Consider the following 14,471-nt stretch of genomic DNA (forward strand, 5'->3'; position numbering starts at 1 on the left):
GGCATTTAAAATGATCCTGTACATATGTTCTCAGGAGAAAAAATGTTGAATTACAATGGGATTTATGAGTAAACCTGGAAGGGTTTTTAAATAAATTAACACAATCCCACCCATTTAGTTGACAGTCCTAAATTTGGTTTTTGTAAAGTTAAATCCTTTGAAAATGCCTGTATAGAGAGGTCATGGCTCATGGTAGAGAATCTGCTTCGCTTGCAGGTCCCAGATTTAGTTCCCAGTATGTCCAATTAAAGGGACTAGGTAGCAGGTAATGTGAAAGACCTCTTACCTCTTGTTGGGAGCCACTGCCAGTCTGAGTAGATAGTACTGAACCTGATAAACTAGTGGTCTGATTCAGTGTGTAGTAGACCCATGTATTTTCCAAAGCTTCCTGGTTTGACTCCATAACCAGCAGTTTAATTGACCACCATTGAGTAGGTGAAGATTTTCCCATGAGATAAAACCTGTTGAATCTCTGCCTGTCACTTTTGTAGCACATTTACTATGCAGTTGAAAGACAGTCCAAGTCCATGAGGACTTTCTCCCAAGAAAACATGCATGTGATTTCAGTTTCAATCTCATTAAACAGGAATGGATTTTATTTCTAATAAGATTTTGCCTGCTGGAGCTTGCCACAAAGGTGCTTTCAGCCATTGCTAGCACTGGTGGGTAAACCAAATGAGTCCTGAACTAAAAACAGTTTAATCAACTGAACATACAACAGTCCATCTTCTGCATTTTGTTCCACAGTTCTGAAACACCGCACAAGGTTCAAGCATCTTTTTGAGCACCAGCAGCTGTACTACCAGTCAGTTTTATTTTGCACGTTTGACCATTGATTTCTTCTTTCTAAGATATGGGTGTTTGATGACAGACCAAAGTGATCAGTTATATGTTGCCTAGGGTCCCATAGCTACTAGCTTTAGAATAGGAGTTTGGTTTTATAGCCCACTTTTTTTCTCTCATAAGGAGTCTCAAAGTGGCTTACAAACTCCTTCCCATTCTCTCCCCATAACAAACACCTTGTGAGGTAGGTAGGACTGAGAGTTCTGAGAGAATTGTGACTGGCCCAAGATCACCAAGCAGGTTTCATGTGGAAGAGTGTGCAATCAAACCTGGTTCCCCAGATTAAAGTCCACTGCTCTTAATCACTACACCATGCTAGCAAAGAAGCTGAGGATTAGTGGTAGAGTGTCAGCTTTTTATGCGTAGCATCCTAGGCCCAATCCTTGGTATCTCCAGATAGGTTTAGGTAGCAGGAGATGTGAAAGACAATCAACTGTAACTCAGGAGAGCAATCGCCAGTCAGATGCAAAAATTCTGACTGGCTAGTGTTCACAACATGAGTAAAACTTTCACTAGTTTTGAAAGACTAGATTTGTGCTATGAAACAGTTCCTCAGAAAATATGAGGCCACATGATCTGATATTCCCAGCTAAATGACATTATAGACATTATAGAATTGGTAGAAGTGAAATTGCTAGGGGTGGGGGGGATCTAGCTTTATGAATCATCTCCTCAGGAATAAAACACAATTCTAAGGATATTTTGTCTGAAATAAACCGGATTAAATTTCCAGCAATTTACTTAACATTGTAGCTGTAGTCTAATTAGGCCACTTGTACGGTCGAAAGCGTCAAGAAGCGAAAGGAGCGAGGCGGAGATAACATCTGGTGGAGATCGCCAGCAGCGGGAGACCGGAGGTCCGTGTTCCTAGCGAGTCTCCCGTCTGAAGGTTCCTGGAACCTTAGATTGGTATCCTATTGGAGTGTAGGAGGGAGGAGGACCGGGGGAGTTCGGGGAGAAGCCGGAGGTCGGGAGATCATCATGTGATGCATGATCTCATCTGGCTCACGATGATCTTGGAGAGGAGTGTCACAGGCGTCTGAAGCCTAATCCTCACCTGGGGGGCAAGACCATTGTCCCTGCGCCCGGTGAAAATTGAGCCAGACAGTTCATGACCCATTGACTCATGAAGGGGATGAGGAGTGAGAGTGCGTCAAACCCGGCAAAGGCCGCCGAGTCACGTTAAGCGTCCAACGCGTTCTACCCCCGGCACTGCTGGAGTGAAGCAGTGCACTACTACATCTCCTCCTTTTACATTTAGAAAGCGGGGGGCGGCAGCTAAGAGGCGATTTAAAAGGGCGGCTTGTCTCCTCCGCCGTTTAGTCAAGTTGACCAAGCTTCTTGATGTAACATTAGAATTTGGTTCTTGCGGGTAAAAGGGAAATTAGAAGGCTTCTTACACCGCGTTACAGGCAATAATAGACACGCATTGAGCGAAACAAGATCCGATAATAAGGCACACAAATTAAACCAGTGCAGAACTTGTTTAATAGCACTCCAACCATCCTCCGGCCAGCCAGTACTCCAGAGGGCTGACCACCAATGGGGCAGCTTATCATACGCTGGGTCAGATACAACTTCTTTACAGCTCACGCGCTTTCATGTGAATCAGCTGGGAATTATCAGAAAGATTAAAACAACACATATTATTAATGCATTCTCACAACCTTGGTGGTGCGCAACAACAAGTAATCAATAAGACACGATTGTCTAGAATTAGAAGCTTGGCCCGAAGTTCCTGCTGCTTTCGGGAGGCCAGGGCATCCCAGGCGGTGGAGGTTAGGGGCCCAGTGGATACGCCATGAGGCACAGAGCCAGCTGACCCAATAGTGCTTAGCATTGTAGGAGCCGAGTCCGGGGACTCCCACTAGGGCAAGTGCGATTCGGGAGGCGAACTCCACGGCGCTTCGGCGGAGAGGCGTCGTAAATCCGACAGGTAAGAAGTCCGAAGAGCAGAAGCCCGGGCGGCCCGGCGTCCGGGCTCCCGGGAGGTGGAGCCTGGGAGGCTGGGACAATGGTGAGGCGACTGAGGCTGGCAAAAAGAGTTCCGGCAGGAGTGGTGAGAGATGTAGTTAAAAAATCTCTCCCGCAGAGTCCAGAACCAGCCCCTGGGGGGAGCAGGATGTTTCGAACACGGAGAATATCACTCCATGTGTGTACGAGTTCCAACTGGCCGAGGAGGCAACCCCAGATGGGCCGGAGTCGGTTCCCGTTAGGTTCTGCGCGGTGGTGAGCGCAGAGTGTTAGGAAAAACTTCGATAGTTGCAGCGACAGTCTTGAGTGACAAGGGAAGCGCCAGCAGGGTTTGGGCAGCCGGGTCCCCAGTAAAGCTCATAAAATTATCCTGATGGATAGAGAGGCATTCATGAAGGGGCTCAGCCCAGACTCCAGCTAAGAAGTCTCCGGGTTAACTTTGCAGGCGAGGGTGAAGCAGGCAGGCTTAGCAGGCTCCCGACTCCTAGAGTACTGGCTGGGCAGAAAAGATGAGGCGTTGGCAGCGGCGGCAAACTGCTCCCAGATGTTGGTCTGGTGGCTTCGCCAGGGGTGGCCGATGTCGCCGCCGACAGCAGGAGGCAACAGAAACGGAAACAGAGATGAGTGAGTGGCGCTGGTTGGTGGTGATGATCGCCAAAGAGAGGCTGGCTAGAGGAGTTCTCGGAGTGTCACCGAGGTGTAGTCTTGCTGGCGCCTTGGCAGCTAGAGCCTGGCTGGTGAGTACGCCTTGGCACGTCTCCCCAGGTCATTATTCGGATGCTGGGCGTTGGCGTGCAGCGTTCCTGTTAAGGATAAGCTGCGGCGAGGATCCTCTAGAGAGATGCGTTCCATCTCGGGATGGGGTTAGTTTCCCTCCTGGCGCCATTCCATGGAGTTGGCCTATCATAAGCGAATGTCAGTCCACCGCAGGGAACCTGTAGGAAAGAAGGGACTGAAACACACACACCCTTTCCCCAGGATTCGCGGGGGGCGGATCCGCCATGAAGCTCAGTTCCTAAGCCCGGATGGCGGGGAGATTGGGGATCGAAGTTGAGTGTTTAGATTTAAATATGGAAGGGAAGAAGAGCTTGTTTTGCAGCCTGTGAAGGTTGGCTTTACAATGCAGCCACCCTCACAGGGGCGCCCTGCACTCCTCTCTTTGCTGTAGTTGTTGTTTGACAGGGGAGGGCAGGAGGTAAAGGCCCCTGGTAGGAGTTGGCTTCAAGCGTCATCCAGAAGTCGCGTCAAAGTGAGTCCGAGCCTTGAGAGGAGGAACAGGCGAGGTCCCTGGGTTATTGGGTATGCATGCTTATCCAACTAGTAACACAAGGGGCTTTGGAAAGCACCTTTTGGGGATAGATTGCATCCGAGGGGGATGAAGCAATCCGGCAATTAGAGGCAAAATTCCCTCGCACAAAGGAAAAAAAGAAAGGGGGGGGGTTTCTTTGCAAGGGAGTTGCACTTACACGTGACCTTGGTGGCTAATGCTGCAGGAAGCTGGATGGTGCTAGAATTTTTGTGTCAATGGTATCCCGGGGGGGTTGCAGCCGGGAACCCGCTCCTTAAGGAAGCCCGACTGGCGTGTAAACACCGCCACAAATCTTGAAGGAAGGATCTGTGTTTGTAACAACCCTTGTGGGTATTAGAAGGGGCATAATGAAGCGGCCTTTTTTTAAACTGGGGCCTGTCTGGTTGGTGCTTTCACGGTGTCAGGGCGGGCTTGAGATTTTTAATCCAGGGAGGGCCAGTCAGCCAATTGGCCCTCCGCCTTTACTAGTCGAGAAAAACAGGAGAGGAAAAGAGGAGGAGAGGAAACAGATTTCCCTCACGTGAATTAGAAAATGTTGGGAGGGCAGGATTGGGATCAGCGACCTGTGGCGGCTCTACCCGTTAAAACCAGGAGTCGTTTTGACCCCTGGCACCATAGAGGTCCCTTCCCCAGAGATTGACATGGATGTCCAAAATGATGGGAGCCGGACTGTGAGCTGCCCGCTTCGAGTCCTAGGCTGTTGACGTGGCGGGCGGATGCTCCCGTCTACGCGGTTTGTCTCCACCCCCCCAGATGTGCCGGGCAAGCCTCGGTTGCGGCCACTGAGTGGGCCACTCGGCTGCTCTGATGAGCAATAACATCAAGCGCCCGGTGTCCACCAGGCCTTGCCACATCCTTCCTGAGCGAGCTCCAGATATGGGCCAGGAGCTCCCGATAAGCGTCTCCACGCTCACGGCGGTGGTGTAGGCTAGCGCCATGTTGGCTGCTGCACAAGGGCTCAGCCCAGCCTTTATTGGGTCGACAGCGGGCAGCGCATGGGGCAAGAAGAATCAAGCTGGCGCTTAGCTGGCTCCGGCGGGGCAGCTCCTGTGGGATGTTGTCCCAGACCTGGAGGTGGATGGGTCCGCTTAGTGGAGTGGAGTGTCGATCACTCGGGGGCGATGGAGCAGTCCCTGTTCAGCCCCGGCAGAGGCCCTGGCAGCACTAGCCCAGTTGTCCCGGTAGGAATGGGCTGCAAATCATACTGGGTTGGGGTAGACAGAATTCTGCGTGGGGGAACTTGAAGGAGATGGGCTGGAATTGCATCTTGGCGAGATGCTACGAGAGGGTAGTTTTGGTAGAGAGGCCTTGGCGTTTGGGTCTGCTCTAGTACTCTCCTCCCTTGGTCCTGGGCTGGGAGGCAGCCGAGGCGAGGGAGTTTCCCGGCGAGGCAGTCGTTTCTCAATAAAGGAAGCCCTTCACAGCTTAGCGTGGGCACGGGTTTTTAGGTGGCCTTCTCCTCCTGGGGGAAGGCCTCCCTCCGCTCCGGGGTTGTAGGCCCCACGGGCTGCCTACACTCCCTTAGAGTGTCGGGTCTGCAGCAGTTAAAAGCAGTCATCCTGAGACTGTCTCCCACGGTGGAGAGTGCTGCTTGGCCGAGAGGCTAGCAATTGGGCGGAGGAGACCCGATGTCTGGCAAGCCTTAAGCATAATCCCAGCCAGTTCCAAGTTTTTTGCCCAGGCCCGTGATTGGTGCTCTCACGGCACTCCGTGGGAGAGCGTTCTCTTTGCGAGAAGCGCATGAGGAGCTCGTTTTGGAAAGGCCCCTCCTCGCTATCTACCTGCCTCTTGAGCTTCCCTGGAGCCTGTTCACGAGTCGGCATTAGGGCTCTTGGGGTTTTGCGGATGGAGGAAGAAACTCTGGGTTAGCTGGCGGCGTTGGGGACTTTGACAAATGCCTTATAGAGAGCACTCAAGCGACGTAGAGGTGGCCTCAGGCAGGACTGGCTGATGCGTTAGGATTGGCAAAGCATGAAGCCGTAAAGCTGGCGGTGTAGAAGCGCCGCCAAGGAGTTCAGCTGCTCTGTTGAAGCTGTGCTACCGGAGACTCCACTTTCCCCAGACCACAGAAATTGCGCAGGGGCTCCAGGAGCATGAAAGGTGGTCTTCCAGTCATCTGGAACCGTTAGAACGGTTCCTTCGCGGTAACTTCCAGCATGCCTCTCGCAGTAGGGGCTAGTGACTCCCTCGTCCATATTCTTTCCTAGCGGTTCCGGTCAAGGATATTATAGCTCAGGGGAGGCGGTACTTTCGACAACCCGCTTGAACTATGCCATCCTCCCCTCAGTATCTGTGAAGTGGATGGGGCAACAATGCAAGAATATCGGCGGCGTCTTCCGTCAGGGTTTCTTTCTTCTGCAGATGCGTGGCTATCGTTCTGCAGAGTTTCAGGAAACCAGCGCCATTCGCGATGGCGTGGCGGAGGGAGTGCAGTGGCTTCGAGAAAATGAAGCCGGAGCAAGGGGAGAGGCGGCCGAGCAGCGGAAGTTGAAGTGAATTGGTGGGTGAAGGAGGGGGGCAGAAGGAGGACGAAAGGCGTCCAATTTAGTGGATAGAAAATTCGGGGTTGAAATTGAAGGTGAAAGGTCGAAAGGAGGCTGACCTACAGCAAAGGGAGCCGTGGAGTCTGCAGGCTGATGGCGACAAAACGTTGTCTCCACGTCAGTAGCAGCGACATCGTGTAGCGAGGCTCTGTCGCGAAAAGAGTCGCCGATGTTTCCCAGTCCGCCAAGATTCAATGTCCCCCCTCTGGGTACCATGGACACTGAGCTTCAATCTCCTCAACAATTTGCGCAGCTCCGCTTCTCTTCTACGGGGACCCTGCAGCATTTGGATTGCGCTTTCAGTTAAAGTCCAGCGTGCTTTGTCATAAGCCCTGCTTTTTGCAAGCTCCCATACTCACGGTGTTCCGTCCGGACGAGAGGGTATCCTGGGGCTGGCGTGTCTCTGAATCGCGCCCGATCAGAGGACATGCGATGCAGCGGTATTGGTCCCTGGATCGCGCCCGATCCAGCGGACTTGGTTATCAGCTGGCCCTTCCCGAAGCGGACGGTGAAGCAGGGTGGAGGTTGAGGATTCCGGGTTTTGGCACCAACTTGTAGTGTCGAACCCCGCAGCGGTCAGCGTAAGAAACGAGCGAGGCGGAGATAACATCTGGTGGAGATAGCCAGCAGCGGGAAGACCCGGAGTCCGTGTTCCTAGCCCGAGTCTCCCGATCTGCGGTTCCTGGCACCTTTTATTGTTATCCTATTGAAGTGTAGGAGAGGGAGGACGAGGAGTTCGAGGAAGCCGGGAGGCCGAGGAGATCATCATGTAGCTGATGCATGATCTCATCTGGCTTCGATAGCGGAGAGGAGGCGTGCAGCGTCTGAGGCCTAATCCTCACCTGGGGGGCAAAGACCATTGTCCTAAGCCCGGTGATTAAAGGCCAGACAGTTCACTGACCAGTGACTCATGGGGGGATGATGAGGAGTGGGAGTCGCGATCGACGACCCGGCAAGGCCGCCCAGGAGTCGATTGGCGTCCCCAACGTTCTCTACGGCTTTTCTTAGCTGGGTCGGCAGTGCACTACTACAGTAGCCATAGAGCCTGTGTCTTTTATGTTTGACTCTTAGTGGGGCTTATTTCCCTGAAAGTAACCACAGGTTTTACCAATCTAATCCACTGCAGGGTTATGCTTGCCTGAACTCCATTATTGTAGTATATGTAGAAACCCTTGCACTCTGCACAAAATGAATCTCTTCAAAGGCCACAATCCACTTTGCCACACAAGAGACTAAAATGGACCAGTGTAGCCATTTTACTGGTTCCACTGAATTGTGCTGCATACGAAATCATGTCAGGCATCTGTTCTATATTCTTATGAATATATTTTGAATTCCCACTATAAAGTACTGTTTGGTTTAGCTGAGGAAGAAGATGAAGAACTCAAAACCACAGCTGGAGTTATTAGTGCTTCTGTCTTCAAATGCCTCAGCTATGTTTAGGATATGACTACGATCCAGCCACAGAATTGCAAGCAGTTTTATTGAACAAAGGACAATGAAAACCAGAACAATTTTATTATCCAATGTACTAGAAACTCTTTCAAACTTTGAAGTGTGTGCAAGTAAAACACTTGTCATCGCTGTCAGTGTTCTTCTACCCAACCATGGATCTTTTTCTTCCTCTTAGACGTACTTCATCCAGCTTTTTTATCACAGGGGCTGATTTTTTAGATACCGCTGAGTATTTCTTCAAGAGTGCTTCGAACAGAGCCTCTGTGTTTGGGTGGGTACTCAGAAAAGCTTTCTCCAAAACGTACAAATCAACTCCCTTATCTTCAGGAAGGGCAGAAATAAAACTCAGTCCAAAATCTATAAGTACCAGCTCCAGTTTTTCCGGTGGTGGCCGCAAAAGCATATTGGAAGTTGTAAGGTCCCCATGTATAAGATCTTCATCATGCATGCGTGCCAAAACCTCACCTATCTTCTCTGCTAACACTATAAGGGTGCTCACGTTCTTTCCAGATTTCTGCACAGAGATGATATGGTCCCGGACAGTAACTGATTGTACAATATCTTCAAGAAATATACAGTTGGAAACATAATCCACAAAGTACACCACAGGTGCAGAAATCCCTGGAAAAAAAGTGTTGTGTTACTTTGGTCTTAATGAAAGGTATTACATGACTTTTGCTTCGGGGTTTTTGCTATGGATTAATGCAGCTATCAGCATCTTTCATTATTAGTCCTTTGCTGTGTACATGTAGAAATCATTTTAAAATATCATTACAGTTTATCAGAAAGACTGCCTACCACTTAAGGCTTTTTTCGGCCATTAATACAAACAGCAGTTCTAGGTCATAATACTCATTTTGTTATCTTCAAATAGTAAAACTTGCCTCTAGGGCAATGGCAGATCTATGGGAGACAAGAGGAGGCAGATGACCCAGGTGCCATTCGCCTGGGTCACATGGGGGGCCATTTTGCCATAAGCCACCTCTTCCCCCATCACACTCAGCCCACTGCCCCCCAGTGCCTTGCTAGCTGCAGCACCACTCTGAGGGACAAAGGGAAAAGCTAGGTGCATTTTAAAATGCACCTAGCTTTTCCCTCCATTCAGTGGCACCGTGGCTGCCGACTGGCAAGGCATTGGGGGTGGCAGGGACAAGGTTAGGAAAGGAGTGCTTCTTCCCTGGCTTTGTCCCTACCGCCCCATGTGTCTTGCCAGAACACAGCCACATAGAGGGACAAAGGAAAGGTTTGTGTATTTTTTTTTTGTGGGGGCGTAGGCAGGGTGAATTGGGCAGGGGGTGCGTCCAGGGGCTGGGCACATGGTGGAGGGTGTGGCGTGACATTTTATATTGGTATGCCACTGCTCCAGCCAGGGACTAATACAAGTCCCTTTTAACTTAAACTGCCACTTGTTCTTTAATGCCAGATGCAAGACAAAGGCTGCTGAAACTGATCAACAGAAGAGCTACCAACATAACTAACAGCCAGTCCCCAAGTCAGTCTGTCACTTCTTCTGCCCCTCTCTGAAGGAAAGAGTCTGCGCTTAAACCCTTAGTTATTGTAAAGGGCTAGAAAAGATTAATACAAACTTAACCGTATGTTGTATCTGTATGCTGGATTTTAATGTGAGCTGTTTGGGACCTATCATGGCTGAAAAGCAGGGTATGGAACAAAGTATCAGAATGCAGGCCTGTGTTAAACAAGAGTACACCATGGCCATCATGCATGAGCCCTTCCTTCCTCCCTCTCCTTCTTTCCACAATTCAAACTCAGAGCTCTACGGCAGCCATTTGTAGAGCTGTGTAATGGAAACGACAATCACCCATCCTGCCTTCCGAAATGGGGGCATGAATAGAGAAGAGGGGAGCAGTGGGGGGAAGGAGACAGGTGAAACACTGTACTGCTAACATACAGATGGGGAGGCAGTACAAGTTAGGCAACAAGCCTGTGGCATTATTTTCCAACGTTGACACTGTTTACCATCATTAGCAGAGCACTGTTCAGACATCTTCAGACTCAGAAATGTTTGACTCTGGGCAAGTTTAGCAAGAGGCTTTAAAGCTGTGGAATGCAATATGCAATTGGATAGAAATACATCTAACTCTAATGCTTGGCTAGAAATATATTAAAGCCTTAATATTTGATAATGGAACCAAGAGCCTGGCTGGCTACCTAGAGGTCAAAAGCAAACAGATAGCATTTTGCAGTTTCAAGGTTTCCAGAGTAATACAGTTGGGGTGATCTTGGCAGAAATCCACCCTTTTAAAGCCACTGAAGTTTGCCCAGCATTATACTAACAGTATACCGCAGGAGCACAAAATACTGCCCCCACAGTGCCAGGATTAGATTGGGGGTGGTGAGAGTAATATGCCTTAGGAGGTATTATTCTTGCAAATCCTGAACAGAAGTTGATGGAAATGGGCCCTCTTTCCTGCTCCCGAGACCTTTTAACTCCCACCCCGCAGTCCTCCAGAAAAGAATCTTCACGCAGCTACCATTCATTATCTTATGGGAGGGGGTAATAGAGCACGTGACACATATCCGCCCATCCCCGCTTCTCCTCTCGCCCAATCCCAGCACAGGCTCCGCCCCCACCTGCCCGTCGGCAACGCAACAGCGAGCGGGCCTCTTGAGATGTCCGCTTTCGGCTCAACCGTTCATCCAGGACTGGGTGCCGGTAGCGTTTGGAGAACCGCAGCTTCATCACAGTCGGCCGGCCCAGGAACAGGCCGCGATAAACCTTCCCTTCGGCCCCCTGCTGAACCAGCTGTAGCCCCTCCATAGGCGGAGGAGCCGCTTCTGCCTCCATTCCGGCCGCGCCGCCAGGTGCCGCCATGATTAAAAAAGCTGAATTCAACTGCGCGTTCGCGAAGTTCGTACGTGCGTGCGGTGCTTTCCGTACGGAATCTCGCGTGGCCCAATCTTCCTTGTTCGGCGTTCGTCAGAGAGGGTTTCAGAGGAAAAAAAGCTAGAATTTGAGAACGTTGTTTATTTTCAGTTTCTGGTTTTTTCCTATGCACTTTGCTAGCGGGGTGTGCTTTTGGAGCAGCTCGGTTGCGATTGTGCAGTTCGTTCCATGTATTCTTGGGAACAGGCTGAAATTTGTCAGGTGCCAGACGCTGTATAATCCGAACTGTCTCCACGCAATGTTTGTAATAGAGGACAAGACCGGCTTGGGGAGATCGGTGGGTGATTTGGGAAGGCATATTCGCAGCTTAGTTTACTTCAGGTGGTTGTGAGTTTAAAATGGTGAAAGGATATCTCCTCGAAGGATGGGTAGGATATAAATCTGATGGATAGAAATGACAGATGAGTGGGCTTCTGTTGCAAATGCACTTCTCTGGACTGCAAAGCATCACATTCTGGGCTCTTGTTTATTTTATTTTATTTTTAAATCTGAAATCCCACTACTATAAAAGTAGGTGGTTTACAGCAATTTTTTAAAAAAATGAAAATTAAATCCAATCGTGAATTGAGAACTACACTGTCAGAACTGTGAAACAGTCATTGAGTTGGAGATCCAAGATCAAATCCAGTCTGCCATAAAATACACTGGGGGACCTTGGGCAAGTCATCCTTTCAGCCAAGCTTGTGTTGCAGGATTGCTGTGAGGATTAAAGGAGGGATTATGTTCCCCAGAGTTCCTCAAAGGATGAGCAGCATAAAAGCCAAATAAGGAGCCAAAAACAGCACCAAGATTCTATAGAGAAGGTGCTGTTCGTGTTAACCAGCCACTCCACTTGGGGTGAAGGGTATCCAGAAAAGGATTACAGTTATGATTTCAGCTAATAGATGGGTAGGTATGGATGCCCCCCTGTGCCCAGATTGTTTAATGTTTTATAGGTCAAAACCAACACTTCAAATTCTTTTTAGAAACAAACTAGAAGTGCTGCTAAGTTTCTTTCCAAATGATCATGTTTTACAGCTCTGCAATAATGCTGTTTATCTTTCCAATCTGCACTTCCAGTCTGTAACACCATCTTAAGATGTCCTGAAGATTTTCACCTCTTTCCCCCTTCCCTTTAGTTATAATTTACAGTTCCCCATTAATTGAGCTTGTCTCATGCTTATTTGGAGGACTATGTTTAGCCTCCCCCACATACACTGTAACATTTTCAAAAATGCTGAAGTCATCTAAAAAATTATGGAACATGAAAACATCTGCAGCACTGAATGGCCTTTGAATCCAAACGTATGGTCTCTGAATTACAGATTTCCATGGGAAACATCTGACTATACCAGACATTTTGGGGGGGGGGGGGTGTGCGTGCACGCACACACACACACACACATCTGCTATGCTTGAACAGAACCAGAGCCTTTTCAGCTCTGGTGGGACACTGTCAAGTGAGACCCATGTTCTGCAGGACTTAGCTCAGTTCTGCGGGGCTTGTAAGACAGAGATGTTTCACCAGGCATGTGGCTGAGGGCAGCAACAGTGAAATAGATCAGCTGGCTTCTCTCTTTCTTCCTCCCTTGTTCTCTGTCCCGCTTCTGCTTGTTTTTTTATTCCATCTGTCTCTACCCTTCGGGGGACCTGGGAGTTTTTGGGTCGCCACTGGTCTCAAGGTCTGTTAGGCCATCCTTACCACCAAGGAGTTCTTCTCATTATTTTATTATATGTAGATGGGATGCCATATTAAACTGGAAATAATAGTTTTTAATTTAACGTTTTAATTTTATTTATTTCTATACATTTATTTCCCACCCATCACCAGAGTCCCTGGACAAGGTACAAATAAAAGCACAGTTTAAAAAGTTATTTAAATACAATTATAAAAATTATATAAAATACAATTATAAAAAAATTCCTAAAAACCAGGAGAGAGCTGGTACAGGTCCCCGAAAACCAAAAAGGAATTATGGGCGCTGTCCCAAGGAATCAGCCATGCCTGGGTACGGTGGGGGAGGGGTCTTACCCAAGTGTCTAAACTCCTTCAGAGTTGGCATCTGGCAGTTCTCTTAAGGGAGAGTGTTCCAAATTTGATATTTATATTGAAATTGTATTGTTAATTATTGTTGGAAGTTGCCCTGAGTCTGGCTTGACTAGGGGAGGTCAGTGTATAAATGGAATAAAACACATACATACATACATACTTTAAAAATAATGGCTTGCTCCAGTTTGCATATAAATATCACTGCTCTATGTGGATATAAGAGTATAGAGCCCTCTGCTGACCAGTTTCAGAACTAGCATAAGTTTTGGGGGGAACTGAACATTTCTGCTCTGAACTTTGGAGGACGCTTGTCTTACAACCCCATCCAAACGGCGAGACACCTAGCTAAGGCATTTGCAATCTCAGATCAAGGAGGATCAAGGTTGGTAGCCATAGATCGACTTCTCCTCCATAAATCTGTCCAAGCCCCTTTTAAAGCTATCCAGGTTAGTTGGCCATCACCACCTCCTGTGGCAGCATATTCCAAATACCAATCACACATTGCGTGAAAAAATGTTTCCTTTTATTAGTCTTCATTCTTCCCCCTAGCATTTTCAATGTATGCCCCCTGGTTCTAGTATTGTGAGAAAGAGAGAAAAATTATTTCTGTCGACATTTTCTGCCCCATATATAATTTTATAGACTTCTATCATATCTCCCGCTCAGACGTCTCCTCTCCAAACTAAAGAGTCCCAAATGCTGCAGCCTTTTCTCATAAGAAAGGTGCTCCAGTCCTTCAATCATCCTCGTTGCCCTTCTCTGCACTTTTTCTATCTCTTCGATATTCTTTTTGAGATGTGACGACCAGAACTGAACACAGTACTTGCCATCCGATTTGTCTCGCAGATGTTTACTCAAAAGCTTCACCGCATCAAGCCCAACGTATCTATGTGGCATTAGATGCACAAAGCGATACGTCATTAGCCACTCCAGAGTTTTTTGAGATGTTTAACATACACTCAGAAGAGATAGAATATGTCATGACCACATGTAGTGGAAATCAAATCATGACAGGAAGAACAGCACCAGGATTTGTTCTGCAATCAACTGATGGGACAGAGCAATTTAAACTACCTACTCTCCTTGAATGTCAACATATTCCTAAAGACGAAAGACAAATCCCAACAAGAAGCATCGCCACACATCACAAGCACCTGGAGTCCATAGCAGACAAGATACCAGAGCTTGACCCAAATGCTAAGATTCTGCTGCTTATCGGCACAGATTGTCCAGAGGTGTTCGTAGTCAAAGAGCAAGTAAAAGGTCCCCCAGGAATGCCATTTGCTCAGAGGTTAGGGCTGGGGTGGACCATTCTAGGCCCAGTTTGTTTGAACCACAAAAGAATACCTGAACATGCACACACCTTCTGCATGGGTTTTATGCCAAATGGACGACCCACGCAGATGTTAGACT

The 14,471-nt window shown here is 48.5% G+C and overlaps 1 protein-coding gene across 1 annotated transcript; it reads right to left on the reverse strand.

Moving 5' to 3' along the window:
* Window positions 1–8,135: 8,135 nt before the first annotated feature.
* TP53RK (TP53 regulating kinase) lies at window positions 8,136–10,988 on the reverse strand. The gene is made up of 2 exons (XM_048495784.1): window positions 10,717–10,988; window positions 8,136–8,745 (listed from the first exon to the last, which is right to left on the reverse strand). The coding sequence occupies exons 1-2, from the start codon at window positions 10,955–10,957 to the stop codon at window positions 8,267–8,269; spliced, it is 720 nt and encodes a 239-aa protein (XP_048351741.1). The 5' UTR covers window positions 10,958–10,988; the 3' UTR covers window positions 8,136–8,266.
* Window positions 10,989–14,471: the final 3,483 nt, after the last annotated feature.

Source organism: Sphaerodactylus townsendi, linkage group LG05 (assembly GCF_021028975.2).
Source record: "Sphaerodactylus townsendi isolate TG3544 linkage group LG05, MPM_Stown_v2.3, whole genome shotgun sequence".
In the NCBI taxonomy this organism is placed as follows: Eukaryota; Metazoa; Chordata; class Lepidosauria; order Squamata; family Sphaerodactylidae; genus Sphaerodactylus; species Sphaerodactylus townsendi.